At 46.7% G+C, this 19,954-nt stretch overlaps 1 protein-coding gene across 3 annotated transcripts in view; it reads left to right on the top strand.

The window, feature by feature from the left end:
- The window catches only part of ITGB4 (integrin subunit beta 4), a 131,136-nt gene that overhangs the window by 105,085 nt on the left and 6,097 nt on the right, over positions 1-19,954 (top strand). For all 3 annotated transcript variants that reach the window (XM_063960593.1, XM_063960591.1, XM_063960592.1), the window contains 3 exons: positions 10,658-10,813; positions 11,512-11,676; positions 14,427-14,543. In XM_063960593.1, the coding sequence (XP_063816663.1) occupies positions 10,658-10,813; positions 11,512-11,676; positions 14,427-14,543 (438 nt within the window). The remainder of the gene's footprint in view (positions 1-10,657; positions 10,814-11,511; positions 11,677-14,426; positions 14,544-19,954) is intronic.

Genomic DNA, 19,954 nt, shown 5'->3' with positions numbered 1-19,954 from the left:
CGCTTACGTGATTCTCCGCCCAGCGAAGAATTCTGGTGGCTTCCACCATCGCCACTCTGCTCCTTGTGCCGCCTTGGCGGTTTACATGAGCCACTGCGGTGATGTTGTCTGACTGAATCAGAACCGGTTGGTCGCGAAGCAGGGTCTCCGCTTGACGTAGGGCGTTGTATATGGCCCTTAATTCCAGGATGTTGATGTGAAGGCAAGTCTCTTGACTTGACCACAGACCTTGGAAATTTCTTCCCTGTGTGACTGCACCCCAACCTCGGAGGCTTGCGTTCGTGGTCACCAGGACCCAGTCCTGAATGCCGAATCTGCGGCCCTCGAGAAGGTGAGCGCTCTGTAGCCACCACAGGAGTGACACCCTGGCCCTGGGGGATAGGGTGATTAACCGATGCATCTGAAGATGTGATCCGGACCACTTGTCCAGTAAGTCCCATTGAAAAGTCCTCGCATGGAACCTGCCGAAGGTAATGGCCTTGTATGATGCCACCATCTTTCCCAGGACACGAGTGCAGTGATGCACTGACACCAGTTTTTGTTTTAATATGTTCCTGACCAGTGTCATGAGTTCCTGAGCTTTCTCCATCGGGAGATAAACCCTTTTCTGGTCTGTGTCCAGAATCATGCCCAGGAAAGGCAGACGAGTCGTAGGAACCAACTGCGACTTTGGAATATTTAGAATCCAGCCGTGTTGCCGTAACACTTCCAGAGAAAGTGCTACGCTGATCAGCAACTGCTCTCTTGATCTCGCTTTTATGAGGAGATCGTCCAAGTATGGTATAATTGTGACTCCTTGCTTCCGCAGGAGCACCATCATTTCCGCCATTACCTTGGTAAATATTCTCGGTGCCGTGGAGAGACCAAACGGCAACGTCTGAAATTGGTAATGACAATCCTGTACCACAAATCTGAGGTACGCCTGATGAGGTGGATAAATGGGGACATGAAGGTATGCATCCTTTATGTCCAGAGATACCATAAAATCTCCCCCTTCCAGGCTTGCGATGACTGATCTCAGCGATTCCATCTTGAACTTGAACCATTTCAGGTATATCTTCAGGGATTTTAAATTCAATATGGGTCTGACCGAACCGTCCGGTTTCGGGACTACAAACATGGTCGAATAATAACCCCTTCCTTGTTGAAGGAGGGGAACCTTGACCACCACCTGTTGAAGATACAATTTGTGAATTGCAGTTAACACTATTTCCCTCTCGTGGGGGGAAGCTGGCAGGGCCGATTTGAGGTATCGGTGAGGGGGCATCTCCTCGAATTCCAGCTTGTATCCCTGAGACGCAATCTCTATTGCCCAGGGATCCAACTGGGAGTGAACACACTTGTGGCTGAAATTTCGAAGACGTGCCCCCACCGGGCCTAGCTCCGCTTGCGGAGCCCCAGCGTCATGCGGTGGATTTTGTAGAGGCCGGGGAGGACTTCTGTTCCTGGGAACTAGCTGTGTTGTGCAGCTTGTTTCCTCTGCCCTGCCTCTGGCAAGAAAGGACGCACCTCGGACTTTCTTGTTTTTCTGTGATCGAAAGGACTGCATTTGATAATACGGTGCTCTCTTAGGCTGTGAGGAAACATATGGCAAAAAAATTGACTTTCCAGCAGTAGCTGTGGAGACCAGGTCCGAGAGACCCTCCCCAAACAATTCCTCACCCTTGTAAAGTAAAACCTCCATATGCCTTTTTGAGTCGGCATCACCTGTCCATTGCCGAGTCCACAGGACCCTTCTGGCAGAAATTGACATAGCATTTATTCTAGAACCCAGTAGACTAATGTCTCTTTGAGCATCTCTCATATATAGGACAGCGTCTTTAATATGCCCCAAGGTCAACAATATAGTATCCTTGTCTAAGGTATCAATTTCCTCAGACACGGTATCCGTCCATGCTGCTACAGCACTACACACCCAGGCCGACGCGATCGCCGGCCTCAGTAAGGTACCTGAATGTGTATAAATGGACTTCAGGGTAACCTCCTGTTTGCGATCCGCATCATCTTTGAGGGTAGCCGTATCCTGTGACGGCAGGGCTACCTTCTTGGATAAGCGTGTTAAAGCTTTGTCCACCTTAGGGGAGGATTCCCAGCGTAACCTGTCCGTTGGCGGGAAAGGATACGCCATAAGAATCCTTTTGGAAATCTGCAGTTTTTTATCTAGAGATTCCCAAGCCTTTTCACATAACTCATTTAGCTCGTGTGAGGGGGGAAAGGTTACCTCCGGTTTCTTTTCCCCATACATATGTACCCTCTTGTCAGGGACTGGGATTTCCTCTGTGATGTGCCACACATTCTTAATTGCTATAATCATATAACGGATGGATTTAGCCAATTTTAGCTGTAACTTTGCATCATCGTAATCGACACTGGAGTCAGAATCCATGTCGGTATCTGTGTCAACAATTTGGGATAGTGGGCGCTTCTGAGACCCTGACAGAGAGAGTATGCCAGCACACACCCCAGCGCTATTAACCCAGGAATAACACAGTAACTTAATGTTTACCCAGTAGCTGCTGTTTTATATTGATTTTTGCGCCTAATTATGTGCCCCCCCCCTCTTTTTACCCTCTTCTACCGTGTATCTGCAGGGAAGAGCCTGGGGAGCTTCCTCTCAGCGGAGCTGTGGAGAAAAAATGGAGCTGGTGAGTGCTGAGGAAGAAGCTCCGCCCCCTCTGCGGCGGGCTTCTGTCCCGCTTAAATATGCAATTTTTGGCGGGGCTCATACATATATACAGTGCCCAGCTGTATATATGTTAAACTTTTGCCAAAAGAGGTCCCAAATGCTGCCCAGGGCGCCCCCCCCTGCGCCCTGCACCCTTACAGTGACCGAAGTATGTGAGGTGTGTGGGAGCAATGGCGCACAGCTGCAGTGCTGTGCGTTACCTCAGTGAAGAACGGAGTCTTCTGCCGCCTGTGAAGTCTTCTTTGCTTCTCATACTCACCCGGCTTCTGTCTTCCGGCTCTGCGAGGGGGACGGCGGCGTGGCTCTGGGATCGGACGGCGAGGGTGAGATCCTGCGTACGATCCCTCTGGAGCTAATGGTGTCCAGTAGCCTAAGAAGCAGGACCTAGCTTCAGAAAGTAGGGCTGCTTCTCTCCCCTCAGTCCCACGATGCAGGGAGTCTGTTGCCAGCAGAGCTCCCTGAAAATAAAAAACCTAACAAAATACTTTCTCTCAGCAAACTCAGGAGAGCTCACTGAAAAGCACCCAGCTCGTCTGGGCACAGTGTCAAACTGAGGTCTGGAGGAGGGGCATAGAGGGAGGAGCCAGTGCACACCAGAACCTAAATTCTTTCTTAAAGTGCCCATGTCTCCTGCGGAGCCCGTCTATCCCCATGGTCCTTTACGGAGTCCCCAGCATCCACTAGGACGTTAGAGAAAATGCCTTAGCTGATTTATCCAAGCAACATTTAGAATGGGCTGCAGGATTTTCTAAAACCATGGAAGAATTCATGATTAGACTTACCCCTCCCACACAGGTAGAAAAACCTGTCCGTAAATCAGTAAAGAGACCCCTTCCTGTTCTGCAAGAGGAGTCAGAGGAAGAAGAGGGTTTCTACTTTCTTGGCAGCTGGCGAAGACAGGGAGTCGGGGGAGGAGGTATTTTAGATTTCCCCTACAGAGGAGGATTCAGTAGTTAAAGGGTTGGAATCCCTTATTGAAGCAGTCAAACAGGTCCTTAACTTCAAAGAGGATGAAGTCAAGGAACCTGAAGATTTCGACCTGTTTAAGTTTGAAAAGCCACAGACGGCAGTATTCCTCATGCCTAAGACACTTCAGGAACAGATGGCTGAAGCCTGGAAACAACCAGATAAGCATTTCCAATTGCCCAAGAAATTTATAGTTAACTATCTCCTACCTAAAGGTGTCATAACAAAATGGTAGATCCCACCTAATGTTGATGCATCTTTAGCTAGATTGTCAAAGAAGACGATCTTACCTCTACCAAATGTAACTACATTAAAGAATGCTTCGGACCACAAGTTGGAAACGGCACTTAAGACCATCTTTGTGGCAGATGGAGCATCACACAGACCAACACTGGTAAGTGCCTAGGTCAGTAAGGCTTTGGTGGCTTGAGCTGGTCAAATAGTCAGTGCAGTGACAGAAGAGGGTAACCAGGAAGAGATTTCTCACTTAGCGGAGCATATCCATGAGTCTGTCTCTTTGCCAAGCCACAAATGATGCTACTAGTATAGCATCTCGTATTTCAGCTTCAGCAGTGTCGGCAAGGCGTATTTTATGGCTCAGAGACTGGCAAGTGGATTTGGACTCTAAGAAGTCTGTAGAGGCCATTCCTTTTCTAGGGGATACTTTGTTTGGTCCAGAAGAAGAAAAATGGATCTCACAAGCCACGGCTAGAAAATCAACTTTCTTGCCTCCTACATACCCTAGAACCACACTCCAGTGCTCAGTCCTTTCGTGCCAGAGGTAGAGGATTTGGAGGACAATCTCGTGGAAGCAGAGGAAGAGGGCTTCCCCAGTCAGCAAACCGAAAACAGGACTCTAAGCCCACAAAAAAATCAGTGGCATGACGGTCTCCCAGCCCATCTTGGGTCTCCCAAGGTGGGCGCCCGGTTGACAAGGTTTCAGAAAATCTGGGCCGAAACCACTCTAGAGATCTGGGTCAACAATATATCCCAGGGCTACAAAATAGAGTTTCTCATACGTCCTCACAGTCAATACTTTACTACGGGTTTACCTCAGTGCCCTCAAAAGGCAAGGGCATTGATATCAGCTATCCAAAGGTTGATCCTATCAGAGGTCATAGTTCCGGTACCAGTACCACAAAGAGCAACTGCTTTTTTTCAAATCTTTTTTGTGGTACCCAAACCATGGTTCGGTCAGACCCATTCTAAACCTAAAAGTGTTAAACCAATTTTTAACATTTTACCAGTTCAAGGGGTATATGCAGTTGCGGTCGAATTCCGGCTGGAATTCGACCATTTTTGGATTCGACACGATTCGACAGTCGAATCCCGGCCGCCGGGACCCGAATTCGACATATTCAATAAAAAACGGATTTGACAGTCCCGCTGTCGAAAAACGGACCAATTGACGATAGTGTGCGTCCTGGATTCGACTTCATGGACGGCACAAAAGTGTTCAAAAAACCCTGAAAAACATTGCATGGGGTCCCCCCTCCTAAGCATAACCAGCTTCGGGCTCTTTGAGCCGATCCTGGTTGCAAAAATACGGGGGGAAAAATGACAGAGGTATTTTTAACACCAGCACCGGGCTCCACTAGCTAGAGAGATAATGCCACATCTGGGGGACACTTTTATACCGGTCCCTGCGGCCGTGGCATTAAATCCCCAACTAGTCACTCCTGGCCGGGGTACCCTGGAGGAGTGGGGACCCCTTAAATCAAATCCACGTACTCTGCAAAATAAAAAAACGCAAAACACGGACCACGCACTGAAAGGGGTCCCAAGTTTACACATGGGACCCCTTTCCCCGACTGCCGGGACCCCCCGTGACTGCTGGCAAAGAGGGTCCCTTGAGCCAATCAGGGAGAGCCACGTTGTGGCACTCTCCTGATTAGCTGTGCGCGTCTGAGCTGTCAGGCGGCGCAGAGCGCATAGGCGCTCCATTATATTCAATGGTGGGAACGTTGCGGTCAGCGGTTGACCTCGAGGTTACTCGCGGTCAACCACTGACCGCAAAGTTCCCACTATTGAATATAATGGAGCGCCTATGCGCTCCATTGTATCTCGAGTGCGCCGCCTGACAGCTCAGACGCGCACAGCCAATCAGGAGAGTGCCACGACGTGGCGCTCCCTGATTGGCTCAAGGGACCCTCTTTGACAGCAGTCACGGGGGGTCCCGGCAGTCAGGGAAAGGGGTCCCATGTGTAAACATGGGACCCCTTTCAGTGCGTGGTCCGTGTTTTGCGTTTTTTTATTTTGCCAAGTACGTGGATTACAAACTCTGAAGAGGACCGATCTACACAGGATTGTTGCGAGTATAATTTTATTTACAGGTACCCCATGGATTCTACGTGGACAAGGGGACCGAGCCTCGTGTCAACATAGGTAAGTATGTGTGTATGTCGGTGTGCATGTATGTAATCATGTTATACTGTCACAGTGTGTGTACTGTTTTTATTTGGGTATTTTTTTTGTAGTAGAACTACAGGTACCAGCGGGCCCGTTTCCCCCCGCATGCTGGTACTTGTGGTTCTCCAAGTACCAGCTTGCGGGGGAGGCTTGCTGGGTCTTGTAGTTCTGCTACAAAAAAACAATATTCTTTTTTTTGAGACTTGGCTATCAGCCTCCCATCCGCCGCCCTTGGATGGGGGGGGGCAGCCTCGGGCTTCACCCCTGGCCCTTGGGTGGCTGGAGGGGGGGACCCCTTGATTTAAGGGGTCCCCACTCCTCCAGGGTGCCCCGGCCAGGGGTGACTAGTTGGGGATTTAATGCCACGCCGCAGGGACCAATATAAATGTGTCCCCCGGCTGTGGCATTATCTCTCTAGCTAGTGGAGCCCGGTGCTGGTGTTAAAAATACGTCTTTTCCCCCCCGTATTTTTTGCACCAGGACCGGACGCAGAGCCCGGTTCTGGTTGTTAAAATACGGGGGATCCCCTGTCATTTTTTCCCCGTATTTTTGCAACCAGGACCGGCTCAAAGAGCCGAGGCTGGTTATGCTTAGGAGGGGGGATCCCACGCAATTTTTTTCAGGAATTTTAACCCGTTCCCACTAAAAAACATGCACTGATCTCTCCTATTTTTTTTAGTCAGTAAAAATTTTTTTTTTATTCTTTAAAAAAATCAATTAAATAATACTTGTGGCTCCTAAATAGACAAACCAAGTAGATAATCCCTTCTAATATAAATAGATATGCTATTAGCAATCAAAAAAACACACAAAAAAAGTTTTTACATTTTTTATTAGATCACGACTGTCAAAAAGCACTGTTGTCTAATCGACATTCTTCAATTGATTATACTTTTGTCGAAAAGCCGCATTTTTACCATTGCAGACATGTAGAATTTGAGAAATGTCGAATTGCCAAAAGTTGAATCTGAAACGGCAGGTTTTTTTGTCGAAAAGTACTGTATTGCATTGTCGAATCCAATTCGACAGGTTTTTTTTTGTCGAAAATGCCTCGTTTTTCGACATTTGCGGCAATTCGACCGCAATTGCATATGGCCCCAAGATGGAATCGATACAGTCAGTCATAGCAGGGTTGGAACAAGAGGAGTTCATGGTGTCTATGGACATATCTCCATGTTCCAATTTGGATGACACATCAAGCATATCTGAGGTTTGCTGTGGAAAAGGACCCCTATCAATTCAGAGTGCTACCGTTCAGTCTGTCCTTGGCTCCACGGATCTTCACAAATATCTTGGCGGTCATGGTAGCAAAATTACGATCTATGGGGGTAACAATACTACCGTACCTGGATGTCTTTTGATCATGGCCCCGTCTCCAGAGAGGTTGATCAGGGATGCAAGATTGACTCATCAGGTCCTAACTCGACACGGTTGGATGGTCAACTTCAGGAAATCCAACTTACTTCCATCCCAAAGACTTCAGTTCTTGGGTCTGGTTCTGGACACGACTCAACTAAAGGTTTTTCTACAAGAGAACAAGATCCTCGACATCAGGCATATGTTTCAACAGGTCTTGCAAAATCAGATGGTGTCTCTACACCTTTGCATACGGCTTCTGGGGAAGATGGTAGCATCCTTCGAAACGATTCAGTACGGCAGACTTCACTCAAGAACATTTCAGATGGACCTGATTTCACAGGGGGCAGGCATGCATCTATTTCCTCACAGGAAGATTCGCCTCTCGTCTCAAACCAGAATTTCATTGATTTGGTGGTCGATCCACAGAAACCTAGGAATAGGGAAGCATTTCGGAATCTGGGATTGGATCATCTTGACGCCAAATGAAAGTCTCAGAGGTTGGGGTGCAGTCCTGGACAAACACCAGTTTCAAGGGAAATGGTCCTAGTACGAGAGCAATTGCCCAGTAAATGTGCTGGAACTTTGAGCTATCTACAATGCGCTTCTTTAAGCGGAGAGCCTAGTACGAAATCAGCACATGAGGATACAATCCGACAATGTCACAGCGGCGGCATATATAAACCGTCAGGGAGGAACAAAGAGTTGGATGGCCCTAAAGGAAGCTACAAAAATTCTGTTTTGGGCGGAAAGACGCAACATATTCTGTCGGCAGTCTTCATTCCCGGAGTAGACAAATGGGAGGTGGATTATCTCAGCCACCAACACATGCACCCAGGAGAGTGGAGTCTACACCCCCAAGTCTTCAACGCAGTGGTAGGTGGGGGTTACCACAAGTAGATCTAATGGCATCACGACACAATCGTCAACTTCCGAGATATGTGATCAGGACACGAGATCCAGCGGCAGAGGCAGTGGATGTACTGTCGATTCACTGGCCTGACGATCTGGTATACATATTTCCACCATTTCCTCTCCTACCAAGAGTATTAAAGATGGTAAAACTAGAAAGAGCGTGGGTACTTCTGATAGCACTGGACTGGCCTCGCAGAAGTTGGTACTCGGATCTGAGGGGTCTTCTAGCGGAGGAGCCTTGGAGGTTGCCTCAGAGGGAAGATCTGTTGTCATAGGGTTCATTCCTGCATGCAGATCTGAACCGCCTTTAACGGCGTGGCTCTTGAGGCAAAGATACTAAGGGAAAAGGGCATTCCCAGTTCCGTTATCCCTACAATGTTAGCGGCAAGAAAGCCGATGACTGCGGCTCACTATCATAGAATTTGGAAACAATACATGGATTGGTGGCAGCCTATGGGTTGGAACCCCAGACAGTTTTGTCTTACCAGACTATTGCGCTTTCTTCAAGCTGGTTTGGAAGGAGGTTTGAGGTTAGGTTCCTTAAAAGGTTCATGTCTCAGCCCTTTCAATTTTTATTCCAACAACGTCTGGCTTCCTTATAGGAGGTACAGATATTTTTGCAGGGAGTGTTGAGGCTACAACCACCCTTTCGTCCCCCTACGGCTCCATGGGATTTAAACCTGGTTTTAGAATTTTTAAATCTGACCTTTTCAAACCTTTGGAAAGAGCAGACCTTAAATATGTGTCCTAGAAGACAGTTTTGTTCTTGCATTGGCTTCGGCAAGGAGGGTATCAGAGTTAGGAGCCCTATCCTGCAAGAGTCCTTTTCTGGTTTTCCACGAGGATAGAGCAGAACTTCGTACTAAGGCACAGTTTCTACCCAAGGTGGTGTTGAGTTTTTACATCAACCAACCTATTGTGGTCCCGTCTTTTCAGATGTCGGATGGTGACAGTTTGCTGGATATAGTCAGGGCACTAAGAGTTTACGTACAGGCAACTAGTTCCCTTAGACGGTCAGATGTTTTGTTTGTATTGTATAATGGGCCAAAAAGAGGTTGGCCAGCTACAAAACAAACCTTGTCAAGATGGATGAGACTCACTATTAGACAGGCTTATATCTCTAGTGGTAAGAGAGTTCCATTTCTTGTGGGTGCTCATACCACCAGGTCGGTAGAAGCTTCTTGGGCGGCTGCCAGAGGAGCTTCTACGGGACAACTTTGTAGAGCTGCAACGTGGTCTTCGGCTCACACGTTCTCTTGTTTTTACAAGTTTGACACTTTTGTGGCTAAAGATTCTAGTTTTGGCCGGTTGGTTCTCCAGGCTTCAGACAGTACTCCCGCCTGTGGGAGTATCTTTGGGACATCCCCAGCTGTCTAGTATCCCCTAGTGGATGAAAGAGAAAAGAGGATTTTGGTACTTAACGATAAAACTATTTCAGTGAATCCACTCGGGTACACTGGACGCCCACCTCGGTGCTGCCTGCCTGTGTGTTCTTGTTAATTTGGTTCAGTCTGGTTTGTTCTTGTCAGGTAACTGTATGATAGTTTTCAAATTAATGTTTTACGCCATGGCGTGTTTGGTTCCTTACTGAACGTTTATTTCATGTTCCCTCTTCTCTCCGTACAATTTTCAAACTGGAGGGAGAAAGGGGGCGTGAAAGGGGAGGGGCCAGCTGTGCACTGCAATTGATTTACGTATATTGTGCCACCTCCGGTCTCCATTATTCACACCACAGCTGTTTAGTATTCCAGTGTCCCTGAGTGGATTCAGAGAAATAGATTTATCGGTAAGTACCAAAATCCTCTTTTCAGGCAGAAAGTCCCACTAAATGTGTAAAAAAAAAAAAAAAAAAGTCTACTGTAAATGACCCCAGAGAAAGGAAAGCTTCTGAGCCCTCTAATGAGTAGTGACTATCTCTGTCACCACACAGAATTATGAAAATCAGTGCACCATAACCTGTAGTAATGATGCAAGACGTGGACAATCCATGAGTAATCTAAGGGCGTCTAAACCTATAGTGTCTGTATTAAAGGACAACATAAATAAAGTTTCACTCTGGTTAAACGTCACAATTTAATGCAGTTCAAGAATAATCGTAAAGCAATGGCAAGGTCTTGATAAAAATGAAAACCAGACTGACAGGCTGATTCTGATCTAGCTTTTAGGGAAACAATGGGAGCTGTACCTTACACTATTCTACTTCCCAGGACAGACTATAAAGTCAGGAACCGGTGTCCCTATTTGCTACAGAAGATGTTAATGCACCACAGACACAATCTCCTGCCTTACAATTATTATTTGTCCTAATTACATTTTTTTTCTTAGGTTCACCCTTCACTCTGAGCACCCCAAGTGCCCCTGGACCCCTTGTTTTCACAGCTCTGACACCAGACTCCCTGCAGCTGAGCTGGGTGAGGCCAAGAAAACCCAATGGCACTATTTTGGGGTACATGGTTACCTGTGAAATGCTCCATGGAGGAGGTAAGTGTGGTTAAATACCAGTGATGCACAAAGTTGTAGTCAGTGGACCTAACACCATTATTAGGAATATATGTTTACATTTTTAAGGGAACTATAGTATTATCATTGCATCAATAATCTAGACACACAGATTGTACATATTCATTCTGATATAGTAACTAAAAGTACACCCATATTATCCCTTCCATAATTACCGGTATATATAAATATGTGAATATGAGTAGAATATTAAATATTGTAGTCATTATAACATCTCTCAGTGGGGGTAATTCTCAGTTGATCGCAGCAGCAAGTTTGTTAGCTAATGGGCAAAACCATGTGCACTGCAGGGGAGGCAGATATAACATTTGCAGAGAGAGTTAGATTTGGGTGGGTTATTTTGTTTCTGTGCAGGGTAAATACTGGCTGCTTTATTTTTACACTGCAATTTAGATTTCAGTTTGAACACACCCTACCCAAATCTAACTCTCTGCACATGTTATATCTGACCCTCCTGCAGTGCACATGATTTTGCCCAACTGTTAACAAATTTGCTTCTGTGATCAACTCAGAATTAGGCCCAGTGATAGCAGAGAATCATAGAATGAATTCCTAACAATATCTGGTTCCTCAGCTCATATTGACTTATTATAAATGCACCCCCCTGCCCCGCACACACAAGTACTATCTTGTAAATGAACTGTTCATTGTTATCTTAGGAGAGCCCCGGAACATATACGTAGAAGGTGATACGCCTGAGACCACCCTGACAGTACCTTTCCTCAACGAGAACCTTCCCTACAAGTTCAAGGTTCAAGCCAAAACCACACAGGGATTTGGACCGGAGAGAGAAGGAATAATTACAATTGAATCTCAGGATGGAGGTGAGTAGTAGGGATTTCATCATTTAAAATGTATTCTACTTTTGCATTATTTTGCAATTACCTAGGTTTACGGGGGGGGGGGGGGGGGGGAACTTGGCAATAAACCAGTTTAGTACTGTAATTCTGCCAACAGATACTAGGGTGAGATTGAATTAAGCAGATGATTCATATTTTCCCACACTTTCCAGGACATCCTCTTGCCATGTACAGTAGGTTATTGTCATTACACAAACTGCCAAATATACCAACTTCTCTCATCAATGTAGGAAAGGCTACGGTCTCCCAGGATAACTGGAAATCTTTTTTCTTTTTCTTTTAAGCATAAAAATGTAGTCAAAGTAAATTATTTATGGAATCTAGATACAGAGATTGGACAAATCCTAACAAACAAAGTTTTAGGGGGTGAGACATGATGAAATGCTAGTTATAGACTATCTCAGCCTTAGTGAATTATTATTTCCACATCGCCGTTTGATAAAAAGCTAATCTCACACTCCCAATGAACACAACATGTGAGAGAGTAATATAGAAGGGGACTCTGCCTGCTTTAATGTGTAAAATAGGGACTCTTGTCTGCCGGAATGTGTAAAATGGGGACTCTGCCTGCCATAATGTGTAAAATGTTTGTGTTTCTCACCCTCAGTGTAACTAAAAATGGGGGGGTGACACATGGTCATGCTCCTACTAACGTCATACTGAGGTGGGCGCACAAAAAATGGGGCGTGGCCTTGTCAGTTATGATACCGGCTCTTTGGCTTGACTACAGACATTTTTCGGCTCTTTGCCTATTTCTCCTGCTTTAGGGTATCAAACCATGAAATGACCTCTGAAGACAGAACTCACAGCAGGTTCATACTGCACACATTGGTCTTCTCATTATCGTAAAAGCCAACAAACCAGTCATATCTTTAAGCTGGTAACAGTACAGCTAAGGATGGCAACACCATCCTATGCTAGGGACTACTGCCAGAATATTCTTCTTTATCCAATGTGTTTCTTGCTGCATGACAATGTCTTAGAATACTAGTTTTCAATGTAGAACACTCGGTGATATCAGATTGTTTTAGTTTGGGACATATTAAGTGGGAAGAATTACAGGAGCAACTTTCATGGCAGCAGAGAGGTTTCCAATACACTTGCATAGAAAATTAATTTTTATATATATATATATATATATATATATATATATGTGTATAAAACAATACACAAGAGGAGCAATGCATCGCACAATAAACCCCAAACAATGAACTCTGCATCTTCACACAACCTGAAGGCATTTAAACCTCAACCCTGCCAATATATCCCAGAACCCACAATGGCATTTGTTACATAGGGTTGGGTACGAAACTGACAGTCAGAATACTGATGGAAGCCAGCTAAAGTTAACAGTACGCGGGGAAAGTTGTTAAGAGTGAGACCATTACTCTCACAATGGTCACTGAGCTTGGGTGACATGGCCCCAATGCTGTTCACAGAATTGTTATGGGCAGATTCCCAAATGTACCTTCTCCACCAAACAACTGATTTAACAGAAACAAGGATACTGCCTCTGCAAGGATGCTACTCACAGGTTGCAGTTGCCACTGTGTGTTGTTAAGTGAGATGCTTAAGTCCCTCAGTCGCATCACATTTTGATTTAGAGATAGTTGTTTGCTTATATTGCCAGTAGTCTAGCAGGCTATAGCTTGTTTCCCAGCCAGAGTAACCAGGATAGCAAACTTGATTAGTCCTCCTCTCATAACTCAGTCTTCCATAGGTTGATATAGAGGGATGAGGTGAAAGGGTACTTTGAATCCACAGTTGAAAAATATATTTACAGGCAGCCATTGAAATGGCTATGAATTCCTGATACCCTTCGAGGCCTTAATACCAGGATACCATAAATTGCCCCTTTAAGTGTTAGGGGGACAGAAATATAATCATTTAAAAACAAAACTGGGGCCAGCATCTGTCTGAATGTGCAAATCATGCTGCACACAATGGGCCCGATTCTGAGTCGGGTGCAAAATGGCTGTAAGTGCGTGGACCTCCTACAGACAAATGTACTACTTTTATGATAATGCAAGTATCCATCCATGTTCATGGGTATAGTCACACTGCCCACTGTTTTTACGTCCACAGCTACAATCATTAGTGTCGGCACTTACAGCCACCTTGTGGTGTAGACACTAATGGTGACAGCTGCCATCTTAAAACAGACATCCCATCTCCAACCGCACGCTTACAACAAGCACAGAAGTTAGGTTACATGCCCGTAGCACTCCCATGAAATAGATTTGTTCCATGCATCTGCACGGTAACCGCCCAGAAACGCCCGTTTGACTGATGGAGAGAAGAGGCCAATCACAAAGCAAATCGTCCACTGCCGTATATCCTGCCAAGCTGCGTATGCATAGCTCGGCGCATGCAGTTTGCGGACAATTGCAGGATGCGGCGGCTTTTGGACTTGTGTCCCAGTCAGTTCCTACATGTACTTTTAGCATCTCTTTGGAATTTGGCTCTAAAAGTGGACTGTAATTCAGCATAGTAAATTGGTAAGATGTTTTAAAGTGTTGCACAATTGTAATCTGTTAGCTGATTCCACTGTGACTTGTAATTATGTTTCTAGAAGGAATGTCAGTTTAGTTGCTCTAAAAAATAATAGGTTGCTATTGGGTGCAGAATGGAGCACCATGTTATGTACTATACCCACTATGGCTTTCATTGTACTACAAGAAGCTCCCAGCCACTTATCTTCTATTTTCTTATAGGAAATTTCTCACAGTTTGGGACACAGCAAATGACCAGAAGAGAGGTCTTTAATCTCCCAACAGAATACAGTCAGACCAGTACTACTCACTCCACTGAATCAGATCCATTCTTCAAAGGTAAATCTTGGCCATGCTTTTTATTTCTTGTAAATCGGCATATCTATAATGTGTGCATGGTGTGCAATGCAGGGGGGCCAACACCGTACACCCTGCACCCATATAATTCTACTTGCCTCTCTGGAGTATTACATGCTGCAGACAGAAATTGCTGGGAAAATAACGCTGTACCCATTTTCTCAGAGATTTAGGCATGCACAATAGAGAGGTCTACTACACTGCCAGAGAGAAGGGGTTCCATACGGAGCCTACGCATGGGCCCTCTTCTCTCTTAAACCACCCATTGGCATTGGTTTGTGCTTTGTATAATATATATATATATATATATATATATATATATATCACACACACCTACATATACACACGCATGCATACACACAAATGTGTCCTCATACATCTTTTCTGCAGTCGTGCCAAACAGTCCCTTCTTGGCGTGCCAGGTTCCATTATACTATGCTAGTGTCGGACATCTTTTTTCCCCCAACAATGCATCTTAGTCACGACTCACGATGTGACTAAGATGCACCAGGAGACTGTGCTAATTAATTTATGTGACACTTGTATATCTGTGTGTGACTAAATCTCTGAATCAGCATACGAAGTGCTATGATGCAGTGGCCATGACTTTTTTCCATTCAATTCCGTTGTGCTTCATATACAGTTTCAGTTGCACACAGATATACAAGTGTCACATATCAAGTTAATCAGCACAGTCTCCCACATTGTGACTAAGAAGCATTTTAGGCCAAAAGATGCCCGGTGCTAGCAGAGTCGCGCAGGACCAGTCAGCTCACTGATGCTTCATCTCGCGCTGAGCAGCGTATTGAGGCTGGATGTATGAGGACACATCTGTTAGTGCTGCCAAAACAGCTCGGATCCATTAAGACACGGATTCCACAAGACCTCTGAAGGAGTCCTGTGGTATCCGACACCAAGACGTTAGCACCAGATCCTTTAAATTACGAGGTGGGGCCTCCATTACTTTTTTTTTTTTTCAGCCCATCCCACAGATGCTTGATCAAATCTTGAGAATTTGGAGGCCAAGTCAGCACCTTGAACTCTTTGTTATGTTTCTCAATCCATTCCTGAACAATTTTTGACGTGTGCCAGGGCGCATTATTATACTGAAAGAGGCTGCTGCCATTAGACAGCCCATGACCGCAACATTACACAAATTAGCGGTGGCGCCGCCTTCACTCACCCTGAGGTTACACGGCCCCGTGCACACAGACTGCCATTGGTTGCAACTTCCCCACCACTTGCCCCGTCATGCGGCCCTGCGCACAATTCGTTTTCTGCTTTGTTGCTTAACCCTCGGATACCAGCACGATGATATATAGCCTATCCTGTTCCCTGACATATACCAAATAGAATAGGGATGGTTTTATCTAAATTGGTTTAGTAGTTTTTGAGTTAACCTGGAACAAACAGACAAAAAAAAATCTAAAAATAGCTAATTTGGTCTAGGTACTCTGTAACTGTGGGTCTGATCCTGAGTCGCCCATAAAGCGGCAGCCCAATTTACTTTAAACCTTATGCTAATGGCAGAATCCATTCAGCTAATTCACAGGTTCATGCATCTGCAAGCCGAAACCCGTGCGCCCTTTGATTGTATGTCAGCTGCCACAACTGTCATCAATAGTTATTTCTCGGACGTCCTAGTGGATGCTGGGAACTCCGTAAGGACCATGGGGAATAGCGGGCTCCGAAGGAGGCTGGGCACTCTAGAAAGATTTATGACTACCTGGTGTGCACTGGCTCCTCCCACTATGACCCTCCTCCAAGCCTCAGTTAGATTTTGTGCCCGGCCAAGGTTGGATGCACACTAGGGGCTCTCCTGAGCCCTTAGAAAGAAAGTATAGTTTAGGTTTTTTATTTTCAGTGAGACCTGCTGGCAACAGGCTCACTGCAGCGAGGGACTAAGGGGAGAAGAAGCGAACTCGCCTGCTTGCAGCCGGATTGGGCTTCTTAGGCTACTGGACACCATTAGCTCCAGAGGGATCGACCGCAGGCCCAGTCCTTGGTGTTCGGTCCCGGAGCCGCGCCGCCGTCCCCCTTACAGAGCCAGAAGCAAGAAGAGGTCCGGAAAAACGGCGGCAGAAGACATCAGTCTTCACCAAGGTAGCGCACAGCACTGCAGCTGTGCGCCATTGCTCCTCATACACACTTCATACTCCGGTCACTGAGGGTGCAGGGCGCTGGGGGGGGGGGCGCCCTGAGAAGCAATAATAACACCTTGGCTGGCAAAAACTCCACAATATATAGTCCCAGAGGCTATATATGTGGAAAATACCCCTGCCAGAATATGGAAAAAAGCGGGAGAATAGTCTGCGGAAAAGGGGCGGAGCTATCTCCTGCAGCACACTGGCGCCATTTCTCCTTCACAGATCCGCTGGAAGGAAGCTCCCTGGCTCTCCCCTGCAGTCTAAGAGAGGGGGGGCACTAAATTGAGGCGCAGTATATATATATTATAAAAAGCAGCTATAGGGGACATAACTCAGTTAGTCCCTGCATTATATAGCGCTCTGGTGTGTGCTGGCATACTCTCACTCTGTCCCCCCAAAGGGCTTTTGTGGGTCCTGTCCTCATTCGGAGCATTCCTTGTGTGTGTGCGGTGTGTCGGTACGGCTGTGTCGACATGTTTGATGAGGATAATGATGTGGAGGCGGAGCAGATGCCTTTAGAAGGGATGTCACCCCCTGCGGGGCAGACACCTGAGTGGATGGGCTTATGGAAAGTAATGAGTGCACGTATAGACTCCTTATATAAGAAAATTGACGACATGCCAAATGTGGGACAGCCGACTTCTCAGCTCGTGCCTGCCCAGGCGTCGCATGGGTCGTCAGGGGCTCTAAAACGCCCGCTACCTCAAGCAGACCCAGATGTCGACACTGATACTGACACCAGTGTCGACGACGATGAGTCTAACCTGATGCCCACTAAGGCCATTCACTGCATGATTGAGGCAATGAAAGAGGTGTTACACATTTCTGATATAACTACAGGTACCACTAAAAAGGGTATTATGTTTGGAGAGAAAAAACTACCCGTAGTTTTTCCCCCATCAGATGAATTAAATGAAATGTGTGAAGAAGCGTGGGCTTTCCCTGATAAAAAATTGGTAATTCCTAAGAAGGCACTAATGGCGTTCCCTTTCCCGCCAGAGGATAGGTCACGTTGGGAAACACCCCCTAGAGTGGATAAAGCGCTCACACGTTTGTCTAAAAAGGTGGCACTACCGTCTCCGGATACGGCCGCCCTCAAGGAACCTGCTGATAGAAAGCAGGAGGCGATCCTGAAGTCTGTATATACACACACAGGCATTATACTTAGGCCAGCTATTGCGTCAGCTTGGATGTGCAGTGCTGCCGCTGCGTGGTCAGATAAACTGTCAGAAAATATTGACACATTAGACAGAGACACGATCCTGTTAACCATAGACCATATAAAAGACTCAGTCTTATATATGAGAGATGCACAAAGGGAAATCTGCCGACTGGCATCTAAAGTAAGTGCATTGTCCATTTCTGCTAGGAGAGGCTTATGGACTCGCCAGTGGACAGGAGATGCAGATTCAAAAAAGCACATGGAAGTGTTACCATATAAAGGGTGAGGAATTATTTGGGGATGGTCTCTCGGACCTAGTTTCCACAGCAACGTCTGGGAAGTCAGCATTTTTACCCCATGTCCCCTCACAGCCTTATCAGGTTCAGTCCTTTCGGACCCAGAAAAACAGGCGTGGAAAAGGCGGGTCCTTTCTGTCCAGAGGCAGAGGTAGGGGAAAAAGGCTGCAACAAACAGCAGGTTCCCAGGAGCAAAAGTCCTCCCCCGCTTCTTCTTCCAAGTCCGCCGCATGACGGTGGGGCTCCACAGGCGGAGCCAGGTACGGTGGGGGGTCGCCTCAAAAATTTCAGCGATCAGTGGGTTCGCTCACAGGTGGATCCCTGGATCCTGCAAATCGTATCTCAGGGGTACAAGCTGGAATTCGAGGCGTCCCCACCCCACCGGTTCCTAAAATCTGCCTTGCCGATTGCTCCCTCAGACAGGGAGGCGGTGCTAGCGGCAATTCACAAGCTGTATTCCCAGCAGGTGATAATCAAGGTACCCCTACTTCAACAAGGCCGGGGTTATTATTCCACACTATTTGTGGTACCGAAACCGGACGGTTCGGTGAGACCCATTCTAAATTTGAAATCCTTGAACACGTACATAAAGAAATTCAAGTTCAAGATGGAATCGCTCAGGGCGGTTATTGCAAGCCTGGACGAGGGGGATTACATGGTATCCCTGGACATCAAGGATGCTTACTTGCATGTCCCCATTTACCATCCTCACCAGGAGTACCTCAGATTTGTGGTACAGGATTGCCATTACCAATTCCAGACGCTGCCGTTTGGACTGTCCACGGCACCGAGGGTATTTACCAAGGTTATGGCGGAAATGATGATACTCCTTCGAAGAAAGGGAGTTTTAATTATCCCGTACTTGGACGATCTCCTAATAAAAGCGAGGTCCAAGGAACAGTTGTTGGTGGGAGTAGCACTATCTCAGGAGGTGCTGCACCAGCACGGCTGGATTCTTAATATCCCAAAGTCACAGCTGGTTCCGACGACACGGCTACTGTTCCTGGGTATGATTCTGGATACAGTCCAGAAGAAAGTGTTTCTCCCGGAGGAGAAAGCCAGGGAGTTGTCATCTCTAGTCAGAGACCTCCTGAAACCAAAACAGGTATCAGTGCATCGCTGCACACGGGTCCTGGGAAAGATGGTGGCTTCTTACGAAGCAATTCCCTTCGGCAGGTTCCATGCCAGAATCTTTCAGTGGGACCTGTTGGACCAGTGGTCCGGATCGCATCTTCAGATGCATCGCTTAATAACCCTGTCTCCAAGAACCAGGGTGTCTCTACTGTGGTGGCTGCAGAATGCCCATCTTCTAGAGGGCCGCAGGGTCGGAATACAGGACTGGGTCCTGGTGACCACGGATGCCAGCCTTCGAGGCTGGGGGGCAGTCATACAGGGAAGAAACTTCCAAGGACTATGGTCGAGTCAGGAGACTTCCCTTCACATAAATATTCTGGAACTAAGGGCCATCTACAATGCCCTAAGTCGAGCAAAAGCCCTGCTCCTACACCAGCCGGTGCTGATCCAGTCAGACAACATCACGGCTGTCGCCCATGTAAATCGATAGGGCGGCACAAGAAGCAGGATGGCGATGGCAGAAGCCACAAGAATTCTCCGATGGGCGGAGAATCATGTACTAGCACTGTCAGCAGTGTTCATTCCGGGAGTGGACAACTGGGAAGCAGACTTCCTCAGCAGACACGACCTCCACCCGGGAGAGTGGGGACTTCACCCAGAAGTCTTCCAGATGCTGGTAAACCGTTGGGAAAAACCACAGGTGGACATGATGGC

The sequence above is a fragment of the Pseudophryne corroboree genome, chromosome 3, assembly GCF_028390025.1.
Source record: "Pseudophryne corroboree isolate aPseCor3 chromosome 3, aPseCor3.hap2, whole genome shotgun sequence".
Lineage (NCBI taxonomy): Eukaryota > Metazoa > Chordata > Amphibia > Anura > Myobatrachidae > Pseudophryne > Pseudophryne corroboree.
Note: the sequence above shows the minus strand (reverse complement) of the source record. Positions and strands in the feature narration are given on the sequence as shown.